Source organism: Mycteria americana, chromosome 21, assembly GCF_035582795.1.
Source record: "Mycteria americana isolate JAX WOST 10 ecotype Jacksonville Zoo and Gardens chromosome 21, USCA_MyAme_1.0, whole genome shotgun sequence".
In the NCBI taxonomy this organism is placed as follows: Eukaryota; Metazoa; Chordata; class Aves; order Ciconiiformes; family Ciconiidae; genus Mycteria; species Mycteria americana.
In genome coordinates this window covers 7,185,302-7,200,496 of record NC_134385.1, presented here as the reverse complement: position 1 = coordinate 7,200,496, position 15,195 = coordinate 7,185,302, and the positions used below count along the sequence as shown (strand labels likewise).

Here is a 15,195-nt window from a genome sequence, read left to right as displayed (position 1 = left end):
CTATGCTGAGGTCTGCAGCAGTGGTGCAGGGCCCAGGCTGGGTCTGCCTGCGGAGACAGGAGCAGCTCATGCATGCACCAGTCCCTCCAGACGCAGCCCAGCTTGGCACTGGTAATTTGGATCAGCCAAATACAGTAAGATGGGCAGGTCCCTAGAAGATGATCCTTATGGAGAAGTGCTTCTCTGGAGACCCTTTCAGGAAGAAGGTATTCCCCGGATCATTAATGCTCCTGTATTGCTGGAGTGCATCCCCTCTGCAAGAACATCACCACAGCCTGCACAGGCCACGCACCGAAGGGTCAGCCCTGCGCTCATGCTCAGCACTTCAGCTCCAGTAAAATATGCTGTCAGATCATAACCAGGGGTGCCAGGATTGATTTTTCTCCTTCACCCACGAGACTGTGCTTGCGGCAGCAAAGTGGGGGTTCACACCCTCATGCAATGCATCCTCGGGGGTGGGTCTCATTTTGCTGCTTCAGAGACTCCCTCTACAGCCAGGAGAGACCCAGGCTCTTCCAGAGCACGGCAGTCAGGCTCCTGAACTCCCTGCTAGAGATGATACCCTGAAATACCAAGAAGCACCTTCTCACGCCACAGATCCACTATTCATTATTATGTACGTAGCCCACATGCAGAGCGCTGGGCCAAATGCAGGATGCTCCCTACCCATCTGTTTACTCTTGCCTCTATCTGCAGCCGGACAAAATACTTCAGACAAACATGCACAATTCCCAGCAGGGAGACACAGGCCCACAGACTGTCCCACAGATGCAGACTCCCATGATGGCCCCGTAACCCACCCCACGCAAAGCAGAAATCCTCCCTTAGGTGCTGGAAGGAGCCTGGCGTGAACAAAACTGCTCCACATCCTTGAAAGGACGATCCGCAGAGCACTTCTCCTGCCTGAACAGATACTGCCCTCTCTTAGCAGCAATAGCAGGTTTATAATGTGAAAGATTTTACCTTCTTCGGCTTCCAGATCCACCAGTGAAGATACCAACACGCCCATCTCCTGACATTTTTTGCTGTGGGCCTTTGACTTCATATGTTTAGTCAGATTCCCTGAAAAGAAGCAGAAAACATATTTTGGTCAATATGGCTCTTTTTTTTCTTCCCTTTTTTTTTTTTTTCCCCCCAAGCTCAGCAGTAACAAGTTAATAATTTGGCTCTGAACCAGACAAAGGAGGCCTCTGACACTCCCCAAACCACTATCCATTGCAAATATCCCGTGACACAAGGCTAAGTCCTCCCTTTCATTCCTTTGCTGCTGCACTGGAGTGGAAGAGGAAGTGCTGGCAGGGTCGTGCGAGCTTTCAGGTATTGTGCAACCTGAAAAAAACAGTTGGGGTACACATTTGGATTTGGGGGGAAGAAAAGTCCTGGATTGCTTTCAGCTGTGGTGGTGCAGCAAAGAAAAATGGTAGGAAAGTAGGGAAGAGAAACACATCTCAATCTAGCATCACCTCTCTCCTCATTCCAGCACACAGGGTTACCTGCCTGGAGGTGAGGAGCTTCTTAGCAGCACGGGGCAGGCTGGTACTACCAAAATAAGTGCTCGAGAGGCCAGCGACAGGGAAAACCCTACAATCACCCGCTCCCCCCAGCAGGATGGCTCAGATGCTCTGGCATGCACCAAAGTGCCAGGCAAATTTCTCAGCTCCCTGGAGCAGGACGAGTCATGGATACCCTGTGAAGCCCTGCGCACCAGGGTCTGGCAGCACTGAGAAAACCTGCCGAGCACTAACGAGGCTTCCTCGGGGCCAGGATGGAGAGAGCAGCCCCTGCAAGGCAGAGTCCAGGATGTGGGGGCATTGGGTATTGCTCTGAGACAGTGTGATGGGATAACTCGTGGGCATGCCAGCCTCACAGGGCGCCTCTCTAATTCTAACTCCCAAATTACAGGCAGGTTAATTAGACAGTTATTAACCCTACTTATATCCAAGGGAAATGCTGAACAAAGGGGGGAACCTTTGTTGAGGGGGAAAAGGTAGGTAGGTTGAACAGAGAGAAAAATAAAGGGTAGGAGAAATAAAGAAAAAATGTCCCCTTTTTTCCTTTGCTCTCCTACACCTCTTTATGGGCTGAGCTGTTGATGAGAAGAAACCTGGGCCCTTGCTGAAATTCCACCAAGGGCTGTTTAATTTCCCAGCACAGCCCAGGAGCTGGCTGAGCACTCCAAATTCACTGCAGCAATATGATGGGCCATCAGCCTTCCTGTTAGCTAACACTTGAGAGTAGTGCTGAACACGAGGCCTGTTTTTCTCACCAAAGAAAAAAAAAAAATTGAGGAAAAAATGAATTCTCACACTTTATTATAACCTTCAGCTGAGGACTGAGGTCCCTCAGCTGGTATCCTGCAATCCAGAGTCCCCTGGTCCCTGAGCTGGGTGGGAGTATGGAGGGCCTCTATCAACCTCTCCTCCCACTGCTCCGGGTAGTATAAGTAAATAAGCAACTATTCATTGGAGCAGAGAATCACCCGTGACACCCTCACATCTCAGAAGAGTGCCATAACCATCTAGCTACCAAGTTAGTTTCTCGTTAGCCCATGAATTATTTATTTACTCCATTTTACACAAAATGGAATAGCTCCAACAGGAAAGACCAAGAGAGACAAAGGCTGACTATATATCCTTGTGTATCTGGCACCCATCTAGGATGTGGATTCAAAGGATATTTAATAATTTAAATGCAGCAAACCAGCTCCAATAAGAGAGATTTATTATTTTAAAACTTCATGCTAAATACCCTTAGCCCCATGGTTAGGACGCTCAGGTATGAGGATGATGCCAGCTTGGCTCAGGTCCTTGCTCCGAATCAGACCTTTTTTTCTCCACTTTGGACCAGGAGTTTTGTTGTGGACCCAAAGACACCCAGTCAGACAAGAGCATGCTCTCATGGACACCGCTGGTTCCAGTGAATCACCATTGTTTTAAAGTGAAAAACTGTTTCACCAAAAAGTATGTGACGAGTCCAAATTGTGGCCTCATGGAACTGGAATTTAATTTTGGACCTAACTAGCAAAAAGACAAACTGACTCATTCTGTTGAAATCAAACCCTGCTGCTGCTGCCTGTCCATCATGGCACATCACATCTTGGCTGGCAAAAATGACCCATCTTTGCTCAGTTACCACAGCAAAATCCCTAACTGGATTCCCTCCAATGATAATAAACACAGAAAATAAGCCCAAGTAAATGCTTGGTGTGAGCAGGGGGTTGTTGGTTAAACTATGGTCTGTAGCACCTTGGGAACTCAGCTGTGATCCTCACGGTGGGAAGAGTCGGGATGGGAGGTCGACCAGGCATTTTGGTGCTACCACATCCCCAAAAGAAGCTAATAAATTCACTGCGCTACATGCATCTGGCTTTGGCTAAACCAGGAGGGCATAGCATTAATTATTTGGGGGGGCTGTTGAATGCAATGTTTTGGGCAAGACTGCAGCCACCCCCTATTCGAGGGAAGGACTCTGGTCCTCAGAGTCACACAGCAGCCACCTTGGCCACTTCAGGTGTCCGAAGGCTGGTTATACACATAAGTCCTCCCCGCTGCCTTAGCTCAAGTGCTGTTCACAGTGAACACACGCTCTCCCTTTGCTGCTGCAGGATCTGGGCACACACGGGGAGCCCAGCTGGCTGCTTCTGCAGCCTGCAGCTCTCTGCCCATCGCTTCATTGCACCTCTGCTTTGACTCAGCTCCACCCTGAGCAACAGTTGGGGTTGACAAGCTCTGCCAGAAGCCATCAGTGTCACTTCCTTCTTTATTTTCTTTCACTGGAGGCAATTGTCCTTGTGCAAGGCAATGCCACGGCTCTTCCTCTTCCTTCCCCACCCAGGCTGCCTGCACAGGCGTGAGCTGGAAGTCACTGCACAGGCAACGCCAAAACCCCCTGTGCAAATGAGTGTATGCAAAATAGCAAAGGACCAATTCATAGCAAGTGTTGCTTTCTTTCCCCTTCTGCTTTTTTCTACTCTGCTTTCCATCTTCCTTCATTCTCATTTGGTTAGATAAGGTAATACCCACATGCGCTGATGAACAAGATAAGCCTGCAAAGCTCTCAGTGCAAATCCCCCTGTTGCACGGTCTATCCATGCACGGTACCCTGCACGCACACCAAGAAGAAATTCCAACAAAATAGGGATGCTGCTATCCTTTTAGGAAGGGAGACTCAGTGGGCTGGATTCTCATCTGACCCAAGTTTGCATCATTTTAAGGAAGGTAAAAGCTCGAGGCTTATTTACACCAGCTGAGAAGCTGAGGTATCATCTTTGGAGCAATTTGGAGGACAATTATATTTATCTTATCAGGGTTCTTCTTACAGTTTGTGTTTTTAGACTCCTTAATTAATGCTGGCAGGATTAAATGCTAAAGTCCTTTGGCAAATTTCCAGTAAAATCAACACCATTTTGCCTAAGTAAAAGCTGGATATGAATCCTATAAGGAAGGACTCACAGCTACTTGTTGCCTTACAGAGTTCTGGCTCCCAACTTAAAAAAAAAAAAGAAAACCCACATAGCATTTCTTCCTTGGAAACAGTGAAAAAAACATATTTGAAGGAGCAAGAGAGAAACTAGCGGGTAGGGAAGCTGGATTTAAACAGCAGAACAGTTATATTGAATCCTAAGCAGGTAAGTGGTCCTCACTAAGGACTGTTTACCAAAAAGTTCCCAGATTTGAAATAAACTGGCTATATTTAAATAAATTCAGGAATCAGTGGAAATCGTGACCCCACCCCAACTATTGCTGCATTGGAGGAGTACACGCAGCATCAGCACAGCTCTCTCATCATGCCTGCTTAGAACTATGTATTACCAGCTCCTTAAGCTCTTCTGATGTTGCGAGGTCTTATTCTGGACTTAAAGCAGCTTAAATACTTGTGTTGTTTTGAGAAAGCTAAAACTCTAGTGTTCCAAAAGCACTTAAAGCAGCTTAATAGGAACTAAAAGTGATTTCCCAGTTAAATTTAAAGAGGGAAATTAATTTTTCAGAATATCCATTATCATATTTTAAAGGTGTTGGAGTTAAAGCAAAACGTAGGGAACAGAAACATTAAGATTCCTGGAAAAATTATCCTGTCTGTATTGGGCGTACACCATGCTTTCTGTTTCTCCTATTAAATGTGAACAATTTAACAACAACAACAACAACAACAACAAAAGCAAATGACCAACTGCATGATCTCAGCTTCCAAGGCGACATTGTGATACAAACATTCAGAGCTTTCCAGGACTTAAAGTATTTTCATATTCCTCTTTTAAAATAATATACAAGGAGAGCAACAGCTACTCTATAACTAGCAGACTACCATTTTTCTGTGAGACGCACTCACACACAGAGAATGAGCCACAGGCCAATACTCTTCATCCCAGATAAACCTTTCAAATAGGTTTTATGTGTGACTTAAATAATGCACAGGCCTTGATTTAGGTCTCAGCATGGAGATAATGTCCCCAAGTGAGATTCTATGAGAAGGAAAGTTTTAATTTACATAATTTATTGGGCAAAAGATTTCAATTTTTAAAAATTTTATTATCTTTTATACTTATTGACTTAAAGATTAAAGGAGAGAATTTGAACATCTAGCCTGCCTGCCTGTATTGATACAGGCTATAGAATAATAGCCATATTCTGGATCAAGCCTATCAGCTTGCGTTAGCCGAAAACTAATCTTCCAGAAAGGTACCCAGGTTGGTTTTGCAGATTTCAAAATACAGAGAATTAGCATATTTCCCATTGAGGCTTGTGCTGAGACTTAATAGCTGCAGTGTTTAAAAAAATAACAGCTCATATTTCACTTGAATTTGCCAGTCTTTTACTTCCAGTCCTCATTCCTTTTTTTTTACCTTTCCCTGGTAAGTTGAAGAGCCCTTTTGCTCACAGTGTTTCATCTCCTGTCTGGACCACTGTGTCATTTTCTGTTCCCAGCGACATGTCTCACACCACATTGCGTAAGGGAGCAGGCAGCAAATTCCTGAGGATAACTCTGTCCTCATCCCATCGGAGGTTTGTGACATCCCAAGGAGCGGGGGGACCAACGCCTCCTCCCAGCAGTGGCTCCACAGGGATGCTCGGACACTTTCCCTCTTCCCAGCCGCTAGGGAAGGGCCCCAGCACACACAGGGTGCAGGGACATTTTGCAAATCTATATATCAATCTGCCCTGCTCTAACAGCAGTTAATTCTTTTGGAGCTTTCCGCCAGTTGGACCTGCTCTGTAGTTTCCAGAGGAGGCTTAGCAGAGCGCTGAGTCTGCTAGACCAGTAATAATAATAAACTGTGCAGCCATAACCTTGCCTTTAAGGGCTAAGGGAGTAATGCATTTAATATATTAACATGTTCAATAACCTCAGTGCCTGTCATGTGCTGATTTAAGGAACTGCAAACTAATTTATTAAAGGAAGACTATGGCTGAGGACATGAAGAAGTCTGGTGTCTGGAAACTGCGAGTGGACTAGACTATCAAATGGATATCTTCAGCCAACAGGCACTGATGTCCTTTACACAAGAACCTTTTAAATTAATATGAAGCTCCTTGTCCCTTCTGACCTCCAAGCAAAGGCAGCAGCATCAACACAGCGAGCTGCTCCATATACTTTGTCCAGAAATTTTAAGAAATCTTAAGTAATCAGGATGTGAGAGTTTGATGTGAGTCTGAATGAGAACAGAAAATAGCTGTGGAAAAGGATAATGTCTGCACAGGAGGGGAATTAATGTGCCAACACTGACCCACATCCCCAAGTCACCCAAGAGAAGGAGTGAAGAAAGGGGCTGCACTTCCCTCAAGGGTCTGGAGATGAGTGACAAGGGAAGGCTGGCAGTTTCTGTGTCCCCTCTGGGAAGGTGGTCAAGGGAGAAGCTCTCCCTGACCTTCCTGAAAGGGAAAATTGTTAGACTGCAACTTTTTCTTCATTTCCTTCCTGGTAAGAAAACAATGAAGAAGCTGCTTAACTTCTTTTAAACAACCTCTTGGAGCCCACGGTAAGAAACCTCTTAGGAGAGCACTACTACAGTGGAGGTAGAGACACTTCATTAAAGAGACACATTTATATCTGGTCCAGAAACGTAAAATCAAATAAATCTTTACAAACCAAATTTCCAAGACTGCTGTTTCCATCAGCTAAGTGAGCACACAAAAATCTCATGGATTTGCTTTAAAATAATACCAAAAAAATTTCCCTGCAGTTCTGTAACCCAAAGGAACAGTGACAGAAGTGCACAAAAAGCAGAGAACCAGCATAATTAGTGAAAAGGGGAAAATATTTAAAGCTCTTTCTTTTGCAAGTTTTCCCAGTTCTTGGAACACAGATATGGATTTTCTGGGGCAGGGGGAGGTACATTTTAACCAGATAAAGATCCTTATTAAAAATAATAATAAAAAAACCCGTTTAACTGCTTCCAGCCTCCTTGAGAGTTTAGAGCATTAGATCATGCTGGAGAGATCTACCACAGCCAAAATGAAGACAGCTCCACAGATATCCCCCTTGAGTTTACGCTGAAGGCTAAAATTAACTTTGGAAAGCTGATTTCTAAAAGAGCTTCAACTCAGCTTATGTTTTTGCAAGTGCAGTCCGGTAGCGAGAGCTCCAGCTTCTCCATTCTGCTATTAACTGTAGCTGCAAAACCACACATTAGGAAGGAGGATCCTAATGAATCAGGGCACAAAGAAACTTATTCTAGACATCTGCAAAATAAGCTGTGAAACATCCAGTTCTGCAAACCTCCTGGACCTCCAGTTAGCACTCCATCACCAACAGCAATAATTCTGTAACTGGACTTTAACTGATGATCTTATCAGCACACAAGGCTGATCTTTTTCTCACTCTCCAGTAACTCTTCCAAAGGTCCTTGTGTCTCCATCAGCAAAGGAAACAGCTTTTACCCAAGTGCTGCAAAGTTACGTGGAGTATAAGCATGCCCACAGGAGACAGCCAGTGCTCTGACTTTCACCCCTTTCCAGCAAAGAGCCATTTTCATGCAATTCCAAGTGACCATCATGCAACTATTTGTCCTGAAATCGCTGATCCGGGGAAGGTCTGCCCCCTCACACATCCATAGGCAAATGGATAGTTTTGCATTCAAATCCCAACACGGGGGGTTTTTTGAAGGAAGCATTTCCATGCTACCTTCCTCATGAAAGTTTCCTGCAAAGCTAAAGAAGGGAAGTCCCTTGGAGGCAAACATCTATTTACACTATGCAATCGGCACAGTCAGTGCTGACAGTTTTTGTGCTTCAAGGGAGCAGAGATGAAGAGCAAAGCAGCTAGAGAGATGGTGAGAAGGATGGTTTGATCGCAGCATCCTGAATAACAGCCTAACAGAAGCATGGTGGAAAGCAAGGTGAAGTGACGGAAGAGGCTGAATGGATTCACCTCTCAAAGGAAAACCTCAGAACAAAGTAACAAAAGCAAGAGGGAAAGAGAAAGAAAATGAATCAGAAATAGCTCCAGGCTGGGAGAGAGAGAAAGAACTGTTGCTTGGATCTGCTGCCTGTGTCTGACGAGAATTTGGCCTCAAATTCAGTATCACTTCCCCATGCTCCCATACGCCTAGTGATTACCAACCCGTTGTTGCCCAGAAATTGCCTGCCAGCTTTACTAGCAAAGCCATCATCTCCAGGCACTGCCCACCCGGAATCACTCTACCACAGACATGCCCTCCATGGGCACTTCTGGGTAAGCACACGTGCTGTGGTCCACGCAGCACCCAGTGCCTCCTCCCCACACCCATGCTGTGCCGCTTCCTTGAGTAGCACTGTTTTTTGGGGGTTGATGCTCTTCTTGAGCAATTAACTCTCCCAGCTGTGTCATCTTCTGAGATTTGCAATGATGGAGCTACAGACAACGGACATTTTATATTCATGTCAAACTATAATCAAGAAACTGAACTCAACATCTTTATTGCAAGACCTGCTGCAACCAAAGATGGAGGGGAGATTTGTCAAACCCACGATGCCAGATTCTTATGAGAAGTTAAAGAAAGAGACCTGGGAACCTCTGGCACTCTTGAAAACTTTACCCACAGTCTCTTGGAAGAGATGTTTTTGCATGTGGTTTTGTATGTTCCTGATAGAGTTCACTCGCACACTCACTGAGGCAATGATGAAGGTTGCTTGCAAAGAAATCTGGTGGTAGTGAGGTTGTGGATCATAAATGACTAGATGTCCTGGAATGGAGGTCTTTAGAGAAAAAGTCTATTGATATGATATAGAAAATGTCGAAGCTACATGCAACTGCGAAGGATGAAAATGTGCAGCGCAAACAGATCTTGAGAGCACTAGCATAAAAAGCCACCCAAAGACTGTCTCCAGGTGCTCAGTCAGGGATGTTTGCCTGTACCCAGGAGCTCCTGCTCTCATTCTGGGGTGGTTTTGTTTATAAATCCCTGCCAGTGAAGCTGTATTTCAGGATCATTCCCTTTAAGAAGCACAAATAGGATGGCGCAGATGCTCTGCTGCAGGCTGGCATGTGCAGCCAGTGCTTGCCACCGCGACATGCATCAGCTTAACACAGGACTGGTCCTCTTCTGAAATTTTCAGCCAATTTAAGACTCCCTTATCCCCCTCCCTCCGACTCCTAGGGTTTTTCAGACCCTGGGAAGGCTTTCCCTTCCCCTTCGCCAGTGCCCCCAAGAAGGCTTGTAAGTCAATATACTAAGCAGAGGAGCTAGGAGCTGACTGTCTCTTACCTTTGGTTTTAAAAGCAAAGTTACAGTACTTGCAGACATATGGCCTGACGTCTGTGTGCGTGCGAATGTGTTTCTTCAGCATGCTGGGTTTCTTGCAGCGAATTCCACACTCCTCACATACATACTTCCCTCTTCCACGGCCTCGCACATACACATACTCTTCGTTTGATTTGTACCTATGAGCAACAGGTGTCATGATAAAAAAAAAAAAGAAGATTCCCACCTCAAAAGTAGTCACAACTTTCCTGGATTCATTCAGCATGTTATTGACACCACCAGTCTCATTTACCATTTGCTACCTCTGGGTAATTAGGCTAAAATCAAAATATCTTCAAAAGCTTTTGCCCAGATGCCTACTTCCTCTTCTGGAATATGGTCTTACGTCCTGCATCTGCTTCTCTGTACAGACAAATAGCACAAAGTCTGAGATAAGTCACAGGGTCACCCAAATGTCCTGATTTTCCCCATCCTCAAACACAAAATGAGGCACACATAATAGTCTGAATAAGATATGTCACAGTCTAGCCTGGCTGCCTGAATCATCTCTCTCTCAGCCTATGCTGTGTTTTAAAATATGCACTGTCTGTCGCTGTACTAAGCAACGTACTGAGAAAATACGTCCTAGCTAAACCTCTTGTGATACAACCTTTCCCACCCATTGGGACAACAGCAAAAGCCATCGGAGAAGATTGTGATGCCAAACTGCAAGTTGTGGTCCCTGCACAGACTCCTGCTAGAATGAGACACCCAGAATGGACACAAAGAGAAGAAAACATCCATTTTTTAAATATATTGTGCTAACACTAAATGTAAACACCGCAGACTCCAGGCTCTTTTATCTTTGTCACAATATCATGACTTAGGTTTACCCAAGAGGATGAGATTGGTCATCCTTCCTTCACATTGTATATGTGCATTAGTGCATAGGGATGGCTACATGATGTGGGTTTGAAAAATATTTGTGAGAGTGAGACAAATCATTTAACCTCCTGCCGTTTAGCAAATGGAGTCTGTAATTTCCTGTAGTTGCAGCACAAGAAGAATAAGGTAACACAAAATTGGTTCCCTCAGATTTTTAAAAGGCCAAATTTTTGAAGCGTGGTACTTCTTGCAACTCATTTTTCTATCCAGTATGAATTATGTCTGGTCTTCAGAAAGCTCCAAACATCCGCCTTTGAAAATCAGGCCTTCCAAAGCATTCTTAATAGGGGATCCAAAGACACACAACGCTATCAGTCACCTTTTAGTATGTTCCCAATAGAGCCTATTGCAAACCAGAACGGTGAGAAAACAGCAGCCAGACTGAAGAGAAACTGAACAGAAACAGCAGCACTAGGAATAGCTTGAGCACTTAAATAAGTGAAGGTATAGTAAATCCTAAAAAACCTATGTCTTTATAATGCAAAAAAAAAAGATCATTTAAAACTGAGTAAAAAAGACACAAAGATCATGAATCCAGCCCTGAACTGATAGGATGATAATTGCATGGTGTGCACAGGATGCATCTAATAAAATACATCCCAGTTACCCACAAGTGTGGATTTAAAAGCAGGTAAGTCACCCTGCATGAACCCCTGGATGTCCCACCCAGGCAGATTGCACGTGGCCTTGGCTCCATTTTGTTTCATTCACTTAGGAAGTGTGAAGGTAATTTCAGTTCCACGTGGGTGTTTGGGGGACCTACTACACATGAAACTTAGAATAATCTTCCTGGTAGGTGTGAGTTCTGGACTAAGCCTTTCCTCTCCTGCCAAGTCCTGGTCTGTCTGCATCAGGGTCTTATTTGTAAGAGGCAGGCTGAGCCACTTCTTTGCTTCATAGGAGAGATGTGAGCAGATGCTTAAAAGATGATGCGTTGCTCATGCATTAAGGTGATGAGGTCACAGATGTCCTATGCAGGTTCAGACACAGACTAGAGAAGTAAGAGGAAAAATGGGTGTCTAGATAGCCTCAATCTAGCCTGAAATACCAGTAGCAGCACCAGCATAACCAGGTCTTGGTGTCCAACAGCTACATGTGGGGGAACAGCTTGTATTTCTGTCCTTCAGCATCAGCAGAAGTTCTTCAGACCATAACCAGGGTCATCTGGTAGCCCAGATACTCTATTCCATCTCCTGTAACTGAAGCCACAGCAATGCCATCTAACCCATGCCTTCCCTCCCCCCCAAAAAAAACCCCAACACCAAAACCCCTTCATCACAAGGTTCTCATTATTTGGCCAGAGGGGACTGAGCTGGTGTCTGAAGAGCACACACTGGCTGCCATCCTCCACCCCAGTATGTCCAGCTATGTCCATTTAACTGTACAGATATCAGGGGAGACATAATTAATTGTTAGGGATTGCCGATGTCCCTTCTTCATTCAGTCAGTGACTTAACACTAAAGCAGCAAAAGGAGCAAAAGGAACCCAGGAATCCTGATTTCTCTTCTTCTGTTCAAATTGTATTTGAGGCTTCCTTCTCATCCTTCTTTCTTTCTGTCATTATGCTGGTAATCGCCTTGTCATTTAAAAAATGAAATTGCTCCTTTATCAGCCTTGCACTTGCACTACCCTTAATTACGCTCTCACATGGAAATCTCCAAGCAAGTTCTTTGTGTCCAACAGTCCCTTCGTCAGCCTCATTAAAGCTATCGGGGCTGGCTTTTCCTCGATAAAAAGGGACACGTGATTTAATCAAAATTAGACATTGCAGTTTATCTGACACTCTGTGAGACTGAGCCATCTTTCAACACAAATATTTTTCTACAGCTCCCTGAGACCGTGTGTAAAACACACAGGGAGAGGAGAGAAACAGAAGAAAAAAGGTAACCTAAAGAAATACCAAATCAAACAAGAAGAAGAAAGCAAGAGAGGTGATACTGCCATAACATAGAGAAGGCTGCTGCACGTGCCATCTTTCTACATTGAAGGCTATAATATGTTTATGGAGATAATTACTTCAATATGACGCTGGTTTCTCTGTGGATCTAATGCGCTCATATGATTTGCATCAGAAAGACAAATCAATGACAGCTCACTTCACGTGAAGATTTACCCTGGACAAAGGATCTTCCTGCTCCTTAGCATTTGCTGTAACCAGATCCCTCTAATATCCATAGTTGGAGTTTGTGTCAGCAAACCTGGGCTTCTCTTCCAGAGCACTGTGGAATTCATAATCCTGTAGTTAGCAACTTACACCTCCTACATTGTCACAGCTCCCATCTAATACCAAGATGATTTGAAACCCAGGAGGCTAACTGGCCATTATGAGCTCAGAGACTAATTTAGGAAATAGTTCTTTCAAACAGACACACAAAAAGATAAAAATTCAGTTATCTGATGCATTTTTTGAAAGGTTCTTTGCTGTGTTCTGCTAGCAAATGCACATCTGTTTAATTTTGTGCAACCACTACAAACACTTTTCAGAGCAAGAGGAACTGGCACAGCCATGGCAGCATCAGTGCTACCGTAGGCAGTACCAGACTCAGAGACCTGATGGACCCAAAATAGGCCATCACTGTCAGCAGTCACAAGAAACCCAACAATGGGAAAACATGAGCCTGGAGAAAGCTTTGTCTCAGCTCTTTCCCTTAAACTTAGTTGAAACCTAAAACCATGAAGCATTTATTCCTTTGCAGGCTTTAGGAGGCTTAGTTCTTAATATTTGCTGTTACAGATATCTGACCATCCTTTTTAGCCACAGACACTTCTTTTTTTTTTCTCAGCGCTGTGAGCCACATCCAAAATCTTCATGTGGCTGAAAACCACACAATAAAACCTTGGAGAGCAGAGGGGGAAGGAAGTTTGGTGGTTCACAGGCAGGAAGGGAGAGCAGGTTTCTGGGGGACTCAGTGTTTCACTATGAGACACAGTTGGGCTGAATCACCCCTTCACTCCTGCTTTCTGCAAACGCCAGGAATTTACCTTGCCCTGCAAAGTCTTTGCCGATGTGACCTTGCTGGTCACAGCCTCAGCACAGCAACTGCACTTATATTATTTGCAAGTCCCATGTAGGCAGCCTGATTTTGTGAATTTCCAGAATTTGAAGCTTGGTAACATATTATGGTAAAGAACACCCCTGGTTAGTTTTGCAGCAACTGAACAAGTATTTCCTCAACTGGTTTTGACATTTGTTAAACTCACTCGTTTGCTTTTTGGATTTCTGGTACATAGTAACAGGAATCGAAAATCTGATCCCTTTCCTGAGCTGCTGCATTTAGTTCACAGTCAAGTGAACCAAGTAGCTCCAGTTGTTGCCTTCGGTGTAAGTCTTCCGGTTTTGTTGATGGCACATTTTATCTGTCATCAGGCTGCCCACTCATCTGGCTTGGCTAAATCCTTCAGAAGTTCCTGACAGTCTGCCCTTGTATTAAGTAATCTAATTAATGTTTTATGCCACCTGCAAAATTTGCCAGATCGCTGGTAAATGTGCATCTATTATAATGTCACTAATTACTAGTAAGTTTATTTCCTTACTAGATGATTAGACCACTTCTTCCACGGTGACACCTGCAATACCCACTCTGAAACTGCATGTGCAGCAGAAGTCCTTAGCCTTACCCATTGCATACCCTAGGGAAACACAGGGTGGGAGACCCACAAGACTGCAGCCTATGTTAAGGATCACCACGCAGAGAGGTGTGTCCTTAAGGCCAGACAGTTACTATGAAATGTCCCTTAACTCAAGCCAAGCTACAGCAGAACAAACAGAAGGATTTCTTTACAAAATCCAGACCAGACAATGTCATTTCCAGGTTTCTAAAAGCATCATAAAACCTTCTAGTATACCAATTTGCCAGACAGGGATATTGCACCAAGACAAACAACGAACTTCCGAAGAATGATACAGCAAGACAGACAAAGAGCTGGGTATGGATATGGGAGGACCTGGCACAGAAATCCCCACTTCCCTGTCTGAAGTAATGGATCTTTTGCAAACAGCACTTGCAAACTCCAGTGAAACTGCAGAAGACAAGAGTCTGAGCTGAATGAAACCCCACCACCCAGACTGGACATACACAAAGAAGCCTTGTATGAAGGTGTTACTATGAACATCATCTTGCCCTTGAATTAGGCATCAGCAGCTCAAATAAGATTTAATTCTGGAAGAATTACAGTATCCAAGATGACCACGTCACAGGCAGCAAACCTAGGGCTCCTTCTGTTTGGTAAAACACTGGGACAGGGACTATCTTCTGCCACAGGTACAACCAGTGCCACAGGCTCCCAGTGCCTGGAGCAATGGGACCCTCATTTTGAGTGGACTCTAATTCAGATAACAAATCAGAATCAATCCAAAGGTAAGTAGCTGGCTTGGACTCATGAGGAATCTCACAGAGGCTGAGGGGTATTAAATCTTCCCTTAATCAGCAACACATGCTGCTGGCATGGGAAGAGCGGCTGGGCAGCCACTGCTCCCATCCCCATGCGCTGCAATGTCTCCAGTGTATAGGGCTCTTTGCCGACGCACAGGAGCTAGATGGATGTGCCCTATCAAGAGCCCTCCCTCTTATGGTTGATAGTGGACAGCAGA

General features: G+C 44.6%; 1 protein-coding gene across 8 annotated transcripts in view; it reads right to left on the bottom strand.

Annotated features, from left to right (window-relative positions):
* Positions 1-15,195, bottom strand: part of HIVEP3 (HIVEP zinc finger 3) — a 275,758-nt gene that overhangs the window by 17,396 nt on the left and 243,167 nt on the right. For all 8 annotated transcript variants that reach the window (XM_075522545.1, XM_075522548.1, XM_075522544.1 and 5 more), the window contains 2 exons: positions 9,683-9,858; positions 964-1,062 (listed from right to left, as the gene is read on the bottom strand). In XM_075522545.1, coding sequence (XP_075378660.1) covers positions 964-1,062; positions 9,683-9,858 — 275 coding nt within the window. The remainder of the gene's footprint in view (positions 1-963; positions 1,063-9,682; positions 9,859-15,195) is intronic.